We start from the raw sequence: 13,558 nt of genomic DNA on the forward strand, positions 1-13,558 counted from the left end.
CTATAGTGCAAGATATAAAAGTGGAATCTGTTTTGAAACCAGAGTTTGTGGGTATCCTTGTCCAAACATATTTTTAAAGTTCCTCGTATTTGGATATTCAATAAGCTGCTCCTGTATTAAAATGGATTCAGCAGGAAATGGCCAATTGAAGAATGTCTTCAAATCTATGGTTTAGGTCGTCATAGCTCGTAAAAAAATAAAATAATAATCATTATTGTCCGTAAGGAAATTTTTTTTACAATTTGTGCATGACACCAAAAAAAAAAAAAAAAAAAAGCAACATTATAGACATATTAAACAGTAGTGAGGGACCGGTGCTTTTTTTTTTTTTATTTACTCCGTGATGGATCGCCTAACTTTTAACTACTAATAAGCTAATAATAAACGTTAAAATGCAAGAAAAGTAGCCTACTAATTTTTCCCCACATTGAAAAAGGTACCGGTACGCCGTACCGGTGCTTACCGTCACAAAAAAAAAAAGCACTGTGAGGGATGAGTTAATCATTTGATCAGATAAACTGCTTTTTAGCGAAGAAATTATTTTAATTAAATACAAGTTTCCTCTCTCTTCGGAACCCAATCGGTCGTCAGGGGTTCGCATACATAGTTTGAGAACCACTAATCTAAGGAGACACATTCCTATCCATACCCTAATAGTCCTCATAAACAATTCTTTATTTGGGTCAACACCTATTGCAGCTCGAGGCGGGCTGGATGTTGGTGGGGGGCGTGAAATCACGTGGCCCTCGATGTTGGTGTTGGACCAAATATCTATACTATCTATATTCGTTTGAACGCTCCTTTTTTTTTGGGGGGGGGGGGGGCGGGATGGCGAAAGTGAATGTTAGTTTGGTACCTGGTTGCTGCGATGGCGCCGGGTCAGAGTCAGTGTTTCGAATCCTCTCAATAATCTAGGCACCATATATATATCGAAGACTAGTCTTATATATTGTTACGAATCTCACTATCCAGGCTCTCTGCAAACTGCACCATACACCACTAACTTAAAGAACTTGACAAGTCAGGGCTCCAAAATAACGTAAAGGTTTAATGTCCATAAATAACAGCCAATACTGTACAATTGGCAGCACGTAGAACAGTACAAATAGCTCTGCGATAACAAATATCTCTCCGATAACAACGTTCCGCCGTATCAAGTCTTGCACTGGCCTCTCCGTCTCGTGTCAACCATGGACTGTAGCTGAATATCAGAATCAGCCACAATAGCTGCATCATCAGCATACAGGAGTTCCCTGACGAGTAGCTTCCTAACCTTGGTTTTTGCCCGCAGCCTTGATACATTAAATAGTTTTCCAGAGGATCTTGTATGGAGAAACACACCTTCGTTTATGTCGCTGTACGCATAATGCAGTAGACAGGAGAAGAATATGCCAAACAGAGTAGGTGCGAGCACACATCCCTGCTTGACACCACTGCAAACCTCAAAAGGTGCTGATTGGGCTCCATTGAATTTGACAGTACATTTAGTTTCCTCGTGAAAACATTCAATTAACTTCAGTAGTTTGGGAGGGCAACCTATTTTCCTCAGGAGTTTGAAAAGGCCACTTCTGCTGACCATGTCAAAAGCTTTAGTCAGATCGACAAAAACAATGTAAAGGGGTCTGTCTCTCTCTCTGAATTTCTCCTGCAGTAGTCGTAGAGAAGATATCATGTCTATAGTGGACCTACCACTCCTGAATCCACACTGAGACTCTGGGTAGACTCTAGAAGCTATCACTTGCAGCCTGGATAGTGCCACTCTAGCAAAGATCTTGCCCACTATACTGAGGAGAGAGATACCCCTATAGTTGTTGCAATCACTCCGATCCCCTTTGTTCTTGTATATTGTGACTATAGTTGCGTCACGCATGTCCTGTGGGACATGACCTGTTTCCCAACAGCGGCAGAGGAGAATATAGAGTTCAGGGAGCAGGAGTGATTCGTTGACTTTCACTACTTCCACTGGGATACCATCACTCCCAGGAGATTTTCTATTTTTTAAGCAGTTAACGGCTTTTTTGAGGTCACTAAGGCTCGGAAGCTCATCTAGGCATTCCAGTACTGGAAGATCTGGTAGAGAAGCCAGGGCGACATCGTCTACTGTATTCTGTGTGGCATAGACTTCGAGGTAGTGTTCTGTCCATCGTTCTAGCTGCTTGGTTTGATCTGTAATTTTTTCTCCTGATTTGGATAGAAGGGGGGCAGGCTTAGACACTGCTGGACCCAGGGCCGCTTTAATGATATCAAATAGAGCTTTGCTATTTCCTGAGTGGAGACTGTCTTGGATTCTGTTGCAGGTATCCCTCCAGAAGTTGTTAGCACATTTTCTAGCCATTTGTTTTGCCTCTTTATTAGCACTTTTGAAGGCCTCCAGAGATTTTGGATTAGGCTTTGTCTTGTGAGCGAGGTGTGCAGATCGTTTTTTCTCGATGCAAGGTTCCATATGTGCTAGATTCGCCTCAAACCAGTCTACATTTTTGTGTTTTTGAAGCCCAAAGGCGGTGATTGCCGAACTGTAGATTACGTCTCTTAATTTCTCCCATCTGATCGAGATGTCTTCTTCATCACTTAACGAGGGGATTGAACTGTTCAGGAGCTCGCCAAAGAGTGCACACTTCTCTGGGTCACCTACATGGTTGACGTTAATTCGCCTAGTTCTGGGTTGAGTGGAAGTGTAAGCCTTCTTGAGAAGTAGTTTGATTTTGCTTAGCACTAGTGAATGGTCTGAGTTGCAGTCCGCACTATGGTATGAACGGGTGTGGATGACACTTTTCAGATCCATCCTTCGGGTGATGCAGAGGTCAAGCTGGTGCCACCTTTTTGAGCGTGGGTGCTGCCAAGAGACTTTATGGCGTTCCTTGCCAGAGAAGAATGTATTTGTTACACACAGTTCATGAGAGCTACAGAACTCAAGTAGCCTTTGGCCATTGTCATTTATTTTGCCAACACCATGAGGTCCCAAGCATTTTGGCCATGCATCATTTCCATCACCAACACGGGCATTAAAGTCTCCATTTATATAGAGGTGCTCGGACTTTGGAATACTTTTAATTACGTCCTCTAGAGCTTGAAAGAATCTGTCTTTGTCCTCTTCTGGTGCAGCAAGGGTTGGTGAGTAAGCACAGATTATATTAACTTTGCCTTGCGGTGATGCAAATTTCATGTGTGCTACTCTTTCATTGCCAATGGGAAACATTGCAATGCAGGGGACGAGACTGTTTCTTATTGCAAAGCCGACGCCATGTATTCTAGGGCTTTGTTCTGGTTTTCCTTGCCAGTAGAAAGTATAGTTGCTTTCTGTAAGAGATCCACTGTCTGCCAGTCTGGTTTCTTGCAGGCAGGCCACATCAATGTTTAGTCTGCTGAGTTCTCTGTCGATGATAGCTGTTTGTCGCATGTCGGTGACGAGTTCAGGGTCAGTATTGAAGCCAGGACACATTGTCCGTATGTTCCAGCTTGCTAAACGCATTAATGTTGAGGGTTTTCTTTTCATTTTATTTGCAGGTGCGGGTGAGCAGCTTGCTTTTTGATTTTGTCTTAGCACCAAGCACCCAGTGGTGCGGCAAGCTGTGGCGGGATAGCACTTTATTGTCCGAGGGCTGCTCGGCTTAAGGCAGGCAGTAGCTATCCAGTGAGGCTAAAAAGCCCCTCCTACCGTCAAGAGTGGTCCCTGGCGTTCCAGCTTACGCCAATCGGCTAGGAACTTATCACCGGTAACTACCACTCTCCGTGTTTTTTCAAAGACATTACTGTCAGAGATGGAGTGACCTCTCCATTGCTGGGGGAAAGCCTGGGCGGTAAATTTGCGAGTGCTGGGCTGCCCACACGTCAGCACCCGCCTCTCTTCCATACTGACCGGGTCCAAAGGGATGGCGAGCCATCACAATTTGGGGACAGGTGGCTGCAGGAGTTTGCCAGAGAGCAGTAGTCTTACTACTGTCCCCCCGCCTACGGGGCTCCAGGACCGGATTTTCTGTTAGGGTTTACTCCCTTAGCCTTAGACCTTACAGGGACACACACACAAGGCAGTGCGGCTATTGACCTATAGCTAGGGGTTTGGTTTGTGGGCAACAGGGCGTGTCCGCACGCCGACGGGCCATGCCTGCCTCACATCTTGGGGCCAAACCTCCTCCGAGACCCTTGCAGTTTAGCCTGAGGCTTCGCAGCCTCAGTTTCCATCTGCCACCACGAGGAGGTACTGCATAGGACTTGCTGTGGAGAGGCTATGTACTGGCAAGAGAGACTTACAAAGTTGCTCCCCTTTCACAAATGCTAGCCAGCGGTGGCAACAAGTTAAGCTACCACACTAGACGCTTCACACAGCCATTGGACAGATATATATATATATATATATGGCTAGTCTTCGAGTCCGAAGATTAGTGAGGAATGCAGTATTTTCTCGTGGCTGCGCAGTCCAAGCTGTGACCTACACATTTTGCTACATCCAGGGCAAGCATAACCATTGTCCGCAGGTGGTCGATTTAGATTTTCTTTTCGCCGTCTGCGTTTGTCTTCGGCAGCAGATTTTCTTTTGGTCTCAAATGTGTATCCCGCGGCCTTCGTGAGTGACCTCCAGCTGTCTCGTTCTGAGGCCGCATGCAACCAGGTGTCTAGGCATATTTGGGCATATATCTAGGGATTTTATTTTTGTTATCTTTTCCGATGAGTCTGCATTTGCCAAGATATAATTTTGCCAACTTGGTTGTCACCCCCAAAAGGGTGTAACCCAGTGCGGACCGCACCCCTCGCACCCCCTCCCCCTCTTGATATGGAATAACTTGGCGAGGCAACATTTCGTCGAGACTTAGAGCATCAAAAACCACACGCACAACACTACCATATTTAAACGAACTTTTTGAACAGAAATGTCTCAGGAAAATCGGAAAAATCTTGGAAGACAACAACCACCTGCTCCGTTATAACTAGGCCTACATCAAGTCGTCGCAAAGTGGGCGACTTTTTTCAATCAAGACTAGAACCGAACGGTAGGGTCTACAAAAACTTGATGGTTCCTTGCTCGGTCAGACTGTACGATTTATCAGCGCTACTCGTTGACTAGAAAAACGTGAAAAGGATCAATTTAAGACGTCTGTATGTAGTCACTCAATGAACTATTTATGTTGTGTCTGTTCTATTTATATGGATGTATCTGTCGTGTTGTTTTTATTTGAGCAAAGACTCAAAACAGTCCTTGTAATCACAACAAATTTCCATAATTTAATAAAGCAGTCTTAGTCATACTTATACATAAGTGTTTGTAAGAGTCTGTGCATTACAAAAAAAAAAAAAAAGAATTTTAATGAATTGCATTTTAATAGTTTAATCTATATTTTTTTTTTCGATGGAACGGTGTAGGGAAGAAGGTCTCGTTGCCTCTGTCAAGTGCTCTGCAAACATAACCAAGCGGTATTTGGTAATAATATTTGGTCCATAATATTGAAGAGTTGTGTTTTTTAAAGTTTTCCCTAGATTAAAAATATGGAATAAAAATAAACCACATAAACATTTAAGTTTATAAAATTTGTAGATCTAGACTACATGTAAATGTAAATATACTATAGATTTATAGATCTAGTTAGTAGAGTCTAGAATCTAGATCTAGATCTAGATTCTATGTATTAGAATCTGGTATTGATATTATTATTAACATAAATTTTAGCACAACACAATCAACAAAGACTTTTTTTGTTTTTTTGGTCATATGTAATTATTAAATATGTAGTATGAGTATGACATAATTTATTAAAGCAAGTATAGTAGCTTCTTATATTAGGCACAGCTCATCAAATTCTCCTTTAAGAAACACGTCGCTTTTTTTGTTTATAATTAACTTGTTTTTATGTTTGGAGCTAAAAACGATGTTTCAGGACAGTGCATGTCCAATTTTAGATAAGTTCCTGTATTTTTGTTCCGCTTTTCCAAAGCAGATGGCAGTTTTTTAGATTCTTGGTAACCAAGTATGTAAAGCTATTGTATAAACCTCCCCCGGCAATTCATACCCATATAAGGGATGAAGGCTATATTATGAGCCTGTTTGATCGTAGGCTGGTGGATCTATCAAAATAAGCTTTCAAACATCTTTAGAAAGACATTTCAATCACATTTATTCCGTAAGCTGTTAAAAAAAAATTTAAAAAGGAGGTGTTTCAACATTAATAATGAATTTAACACATTCTCCTATAGTGTACAAGGCAAAATCGTAATAAGAAATATTACTGGGATTAATAAATCTATGATTTTTTCAATGAATAAAAGTGACCTAGATCGAGATATCTAGAATATATAATTTATGAATGAAAGAAAAAGTGCGGGCTGCTAATTTGAAGCCAGAGACCATGCCCACTGCAGGTGATCACACCAGGCGAGAGCGTGTAGTGTCACAACCTATCATACAGGCAGTGGAGGGAAGGGGGAGAGAGTCATGAAAAGAATTAGATCTATAAGCATCTATGGGAGGGAGGGGATGTTAAGATGTAACAAAACGAACATCCAAAATATGAAAAGAAGAGGGTCCTTGGATGGGAATTAAAAGAAAGAGACAGAGAATACATGTAGCCTAGTTGAAAATATCATGTTTATTAAATTATAATAATTAATTTATAGATCTATGATTTATAGAGATTTATTTCTGTCTGTTTCTACACATAGATTATATAGGTAGGCATATATAAAGAGACAATATACTATAAATACATATTGCAGAAGTGAATCTACTTCTTTTAATACAATCTAAATAATTTTTAATTAACACAGAGATATAATTTATTAGCAATAACATAGTGGTGTTTCTTAACGGTGCTCGATGTGCGCTAAAGGAGAAAGCACAAAAACATCGTTTATTATAGGAGCATGAAGTGACCTGATTTATTTTAAAATAAAATCTTGACAATGAGTGGTAATTCAAAGAATCACAGCTATTTTTATAGTCCTTTAGTTGCAGAATAAGAATCTGCTTTCAGTTTTTTTGTAAGTTAAACCGTCACCAAATAAAAAAATAAAATAAAAATTTGACCTAGTTCCCGAATACGGTGTGCCTAATATAAGAATCTACTATAGATCTAATAGAAGAAATTTTATGTTCGACTATCACTGCTAGAAATATATAACATATAATAATACATAACATTTTCAGTCAGTATATAAGTATACATGTAAACAATGTAATATGCATCAAAATGAATTGATAAACAAAACTGGTAAAATAATAGAAAAAATATCTACAAAATTAAAATGCCAGGCCAGTACAAAATTACATTTAATTGTTACAGCTAAAAATATATTACACATATACTCAGCTAAACAATATCAAAGTCAATATTTAATATATAAACTTATGTAAAAGCAATTTAATATGTGTTTGATAAAAAAAGTGCATTATATAACAAATATATGGTGAGTAAATAGCACATTATTGAATGGTAGTATTACTGATACAATAGTACATTTATATATTAAAGGTAGAATTATGTTACACTTTTAATGCTCAAGATAGGTCTTATGAAGTGAAAGTTAAATTAACAAATAGACTTAAATGTTAATATATATTAAAACACTTCAAACATTTTAATTGCAAAATTTACAAATAAATGAATCTACAGAAATATTACAGAACTCATGAAACCACCTATCACACACCATACAACCAATCCAGTTCATCAACTTCCCATCTATACAATTCTCTTTTGAAACCTCTTCCAGTCCACATTCAGCACATTCATCACCATTACGTTTGTTTTCTAAACATTCAACATGGTTATCAACAAAAACATTCACATCATTTGCACTGGAACATTTAACATTACCTACCACTTCTTTTTCAGTACTGCTAACAATTTTAAGTTTTTTACTAACCGAGCTGTAAGGGAAACCTAGTCTTTTTTTCTTTGTGAAGTGTTGTTTATTATTAGGTCTCCCTTTAGTTTTTACTTTTTTCAACATTACATTACTAAATGTATCAGTTGTAACTTTAGATGAGTCAACAATATCACTACCAGACAGATTGTTTTCACTATTATGAACCACAAAGGGTTGAGCACGATTAATTGGAACAAACTCTTCACCAACACACTTACCATTCAAACTAACATTTGTTTCAGCCAAGGCCTGAGAAGTTGAGGCAATTGGAAGAAACTCTGCATCAACACACCCACCATTCAAACTAATGTTTGTTTCAGCTAAGGCCTCAGACACATTAGTAATAACAAATTCCTTATTGGCCCTGATATGATAAATAAATGTCTTTAACTGTTCAAGCTTTACTAAAAAATGTTGTTCCCCCATATTCTGATACAGACAGTTTAGTTCATTTGTCAGGTCCTTAACAATTTGAAATCGCCCTTCTGCTGTCTTTGCACTAATGGTTGGATAAATTACATTAGTTGAGATAGATGATATGTCCTCAAATTCTTCATCCCTAAATAATTTATTTTGGAAATGGCACCCAGCAGGAAGAAAAACTATTTCTAAAGAAAGTTTATGTCTCAAAGAAAGAATATGTCTGCAAGGCAATAAAAATTTAGTGAAGAAAATACAATTGCAAGAATCCATGCTAACCACATATGAATTGGTATCATTAGAATTACAAGTATTAGAAATAGAAAAAAATGATGTGTCAGTATCATTTTGAACTATGTTGTAGTTACATCTTTTAAATAAAGAAATCTGATGGCCCACTAACTCTGCTCCAAATGGTGTTAATATATTCTTGTACAAATTAAACAAATGTGTGTCTGGTAGTGTAGAATAATATTTAGTTATTTTATGAATGTGGTGTTGTGCTGATTTTATTTTAGATAGATCTGAATCAAACAAAAGTAGCTTAGTTACACATACTGAGAGTGTTGTGTGGCTATCTAGGTGCTTTTTTATCCTTGAATGATAGGATTCTACATGATTTGTAGTTGTAATATGTAGAGATGCAACATCTGTATTTCTACATGCTGCCCACATGTCAGAAATTGACCACCAATTATTTTGAAAGTAGCTTTCAACACTGGGACATGCTGAAATGATGTCAACTTTTAACAACTCAAATGCTTCTTCACTCAATGTATAAGATTGTTCTTTAAATAGATCAAAAATTTTATTGGATAATTCCTTTGAGACATTTGTAGTTAAATACTATTTTACTGCTGTCATTGTGTGAAATGAACATAGGCGAATTAAAGATTGAGGAAAACATTGTTTGATAGCACCTATTTCACTAAAATCTTTATCTACAAAAAAAAATTGAGGCTCCACACACACATCACTCAAACATTCAGACAAAATTTCAACACTCTCATTCCTTACAAAAGCATGCAACACAGGTACACCATTACCATTGGCATCAATACACATAACATTCAACAATGGAAATAAATACTCATTGACTTTATAAGTGCAATCTATTATCAATATGGTTTTGTTGGCTTTAAGTGAACCTATCATTTCCTTGGTCATGTATGCCAAATACAAAGATTCATTTTCTGGTGTCACACCATATTTCACCATTCCACCACCAACCTTTATACTATTTAGAATTTTCTCTCCTTCACTGTCAGTGCAGGGGTCTTTCAGTTTTCTCCTGTAGTTTTCCACATTATTCCCAAGAACACATTTATTCTGTTTCTGCAAGATGATTTGTCTCAATTCTGACTGTGATATTTTGGTGCCAACCATCAGATCCACAGTTTCATCAGGCTTTATTCTTCTATTTTCAGGATACACAAGTGCAGTCTGAAAATAATAAATTGTATATATATAGCTATTGGAAATTGATATTGACAGTTGAAAATTCATGAGAGATAATTGTTAGGAGTAAATATGTTTTTTAATAACTTACCAAATGATCTGTGGGGTGATTCTCATGTGACAATATTGCCTTTGTGATGACAAACTGGTAGCCAGTAACATCTGAATGCCTTATCACAGCACGTATCACTGCACCACAATCATGTTTCCATGACCTACAAAAAAAAATATAATAACAATATTATACATTTTTTTTTCATCACTCTACTCTGTTATTATTTTGATTTGAGAAATGGGAGAAAGGGGGGAGGGGTGTTTCAATAATACAATTGCACTGAATACTATTATAAAACTGGCTACTGTATCATTAGTATCAACTATTGCATTGTAAATAAAAGTAAATTACCCCTTTCAGACTTTGGGATCTAATAAGGCAGATCTATTTCTATGGCCGATGGTTAACTAGGGTGGACAGCACTTCACTCAACACTTGGCCACTATACCCCAACTACACATCTTCTGTAATACCACAATATTTTTTCCATTGTTAAGAAATATTGAAATAAATACCTTTGATTCGGCCGGATGCCTTTACTCGATGTTGGTTTTGTGGCTCTGCCTTGTTTGCATACTAATTTTAGCCACTCATACTGTATGGATTCTTTTGCTGGATGTCCATTGATAAGCTAAAAACATAATAAAATTTAGCACTTATAAATTGTGTGTAGGGAAAATTCATTCTCTTTTTTTAAGTGTAATTAAATTTAACAGCTGTAAACGGAAAAAATATATAACATTCTAAACTTAACTTCTTTGTGTATAAAAAAATTAATAAAAGTTTCTTTTTAATAAATGGAGAAAGTTTAAAATAAATCTCTCTATATTTATTTCCAACTAGGACTACGTTATTTTCATTCAAAATTACAAGCTACTTTACATGTAATTATTATTTTTTATTTTATCTATATCTTATAATAATACAGAACAGACATTACTTTAAAAAAAGAAACAAAAACGTACTACACTAGTAACACTAACCAGCACAAAATAAAAGAAATGAAAAGAAATAAAAAGCTAAGCTTAAATCCTATACTCTTAAGCGAGCAATTCTTGTATGTATGTATATATATTTATATATATATATATATATATAAATTTTATTTCAAAAACGGCTCTAACGATTTTCTTTAAAATTTCAAGGTATGTGCATATTAGTGAGAAAAAAATTCTCAACTCATTGGCCACATCGGGAAAACTCGAGGTCGACCGTTATATCGGTTTGAAAATGCCTCATTATCGAAAAATTAATTTTGGCTAGAATGTTTTATGAATGAAAATTTTCCATGACGTAAACGGGAAAAACGCTGCTTACGTCACTAGGCTTACCGCAGTACACTAAAATATTTCTTTGCAAACAATAACGAGTTTTAAAGAATCAATAGACCTAATTAAACATTTGCGCACCATCTTACTGTAGATTGATTTATTATAGAACTATGAAAGAAAAGTACTGAAATTAAATGTGCCGATATATGATTAGTTATTGTGTTTTAAGTGCTTAATAAATTGTTTACACTTTAATTGTGTAGAGCGGTGTAGATACCTTTTACTTTGTTGTTTATTTTGCTGGTGACCTCCAGCTGTCTCGTTCTGAGGTTGCATGCAACCATGTGCTCTCTTCTATGTCAGCTAAGTCAAGTTTGCGCCATAAGCTGGTATTTTAAGGGTTTCGGTGTTACGTCGACCACTTTTTAGCTCACCAAAAAAGACTGCCTTTGGCATGCGTTTGTCTGAGATTCGTCTCCCATACAGGATACTGTCCAGCGTAACTGTCGGACTTAAAGAATTCCCTCTATACAAAGGCTGCGGATACACATTTGAGACCAAAAGAAAATTTGCTGCCGAGGACAGACGCAGACGCTAAAAGAAAATCTTAATCGAGCACCGCGGACAATGGTTATGCTTGCCCTGGATGTGGCAAGATATGTAGGTCACATCTGCAATCCTCATTAATTTTCGGACTCTAAGACAAGCCTTATTATTATTATTATTTTGCTGGTGAATTATTACCATGTGTTCATGCTTCAGTGTCTACCTCTCCTGTACCAAAACAAAGGAAATGGTCATAACACAGCTTCTTTACGCCTTACTTGCTCACACTAAACATGATATCCATCTAGCGGTCAACGAGTTTGCGTACACTGCAGCCTCTTTTGATTTAACTATAAACTTCGGTAAAAAGCTTGGAGTTAGGGCCGGAGAGATCTGAATGGATGGATGTGTAAAAGCAGGCCATAGCACCACTAGGATGGATGGATGGCAAAAGCCAGTATGAACTTCCGATAGTCCGACAGTCAGGCTGGGCAGGGCACATATCCTGTATGGGTAACGAGCATATTGTTTGGCGTAACAGAGGTGCCCCACGGAAACGTTTCTTTAGAAAACTAATGCCATGATTTAAGTCTAATAAGAAAAAATGCGCCATTTTACTTTGTCACTAAGTGCATGTTTTACCCTATAACGTAGAGAAGTTACATTGCAAAGACTTTCTTCCAAGCCAATAATAGTAAGCCTACAATAGTTTTACGCAAAAGATGGATTGTAAAACTATAAGACGGACGTGAGCTGTAGTTTGTCTAGACTGTAGGAGGACTTAAAAGACTTTAAATTTAATCGACATGTACAATTAGGCCTACAATTAGAACTAACAGAACACTAAAACAACTCTTCAGATTAGTAGTCTTTATCCGATCGTTCATTTTCGTAATTACAAGAATATTCCCAAAATGACTTCGGGTATATAACCTTCCGAAATTATTTAACAGAGCGAGGTTCGGCCACCTGGTACAAAAATATTCTCAAAATGACTTCGGGTATATATCCTTCCTTAACAAATTATTCATCCGAGCGAGGCTCGGTCACCTGATATTGAAATAAATAAGAATCTAACGATCTATTATAGTATTACAGTCTATATTACTCTATATTGAATTGTAAAATCAACAACATACCTTTTTAGAACCACTAGTAACAAACAAAACATGCTGTTCCTCTTCATGCTTCTTGATAAATTCCTTGAATTCAGTAAAATTTGTGAATGATTTTCCTTCCATGTTTTTTTTAAAATAAATGTCTTAAATGATAGTGAAAGTGACCAGAGGATAATTGATTATTATATAAAATGCCATGGTCACGTTTACGCTGGCCTTTTATATAGCAACACATCCGGTCAACAGGGGGTATTGGCAGGAAGTCTATACTATACTGGGGGATAGACCGGAAGTCAACTGACTGTAAATAGGGTTTGACCTTATTTGACCCATCCATCCGGTTGGGAATAGGGTTGAAGCCTATTCCCAACTGGTTGGGGATAGGCACTTCATAAATTTTAATCATAAATAGTTTAGTTAAAATACTTAAAATTAAAATACGAGTACTCAGAGTAGATTAGAATTAGATTATTAGATCTATAAACTATCAATATCATCTTATGATCTATGCTACCTATAGTATGTAGATCTATGTATGGACTGTCACTATTTGTCATGAGTACTGTTATGACATGAGTACTAGACTCTATGATGTCACTATGTATCTTATCTTACTTTGCATCAGCATTCTCAGCCCCAGGAGACAAAGACATATTACTGAATTTGAACCAAGTAGACAACATAGAAGATTTAGTAATACAAGAAAATGGAATTCAAAAACTATTAGCCAACACCAAACCAAATAAAGCTTCTGGACCTGATGGTATTCCAGCTAGATTACTCAAAGAACTAAGCAATGAGCTAGCCCCAGTGTTCAAAATACTCTTTCAGGCTTC

The 13,558-nt window shown here is 37.2% G+C and overlaps 2 protein-coding genes across 2 annotated transcripts in view; one reads left to right on the plus strand and one right to left on the minus strand.

Annotated features, from left to right (window-relative positions):
- Window positions 1–5,526: 5,526 nt before the first annotated feature.
- LOC106053151 (HAUS augmin-like complex subunit 5) overlaps window positions 5,527–13,558 on the plus strand; it is a 31,559-nt gene continuing 23,527 nt past the window's right edge. Inside the window, exon 1 of the mRNA XM_013208624.2 lies at window positions 5,527–5,545. The gene's annotated coding sequence lies outside the window, so the exon portion shown is untranslated. The remainder of the gene's footprint in view (window positions 5,546–13,558) is intronic.
- Window positions 8,886–13,107, minus strand: LOC129925933 (uncharacterized). The gene is made up of 5 exons (XM_056027528.1): window positions 12,744–13,107; window positions 10,303–10,418; window positions 9,824–9,947; window positions 9,292–9,717; window positions 8,886–9,002 (listed from the first exon to the last, which is right to left on the minus strand). The coding sequence occupies exons 1-5, from the start codon at window positions 12,843–12,845 to the stop codon at window positions 8,886–8,888; spliced, it is 885 nt and encodes a 294-aa protein (XP_055883503.1). The 5' UTR covers window positions 12,846–13,107.

Source organism: Biomphalaria glabrata, chromosome 4, assembly GCF_947242115.1.
Source record: "Biomphalaria glabrata chromosome 4, xgBioGlab47.1, whole genome shotgun sequence".
NCBI lineage: Eukaryota > Metazoa > Mollusca > Gastropoda > Planorbidae > Biomphalaria > Biomphalaria glabrata.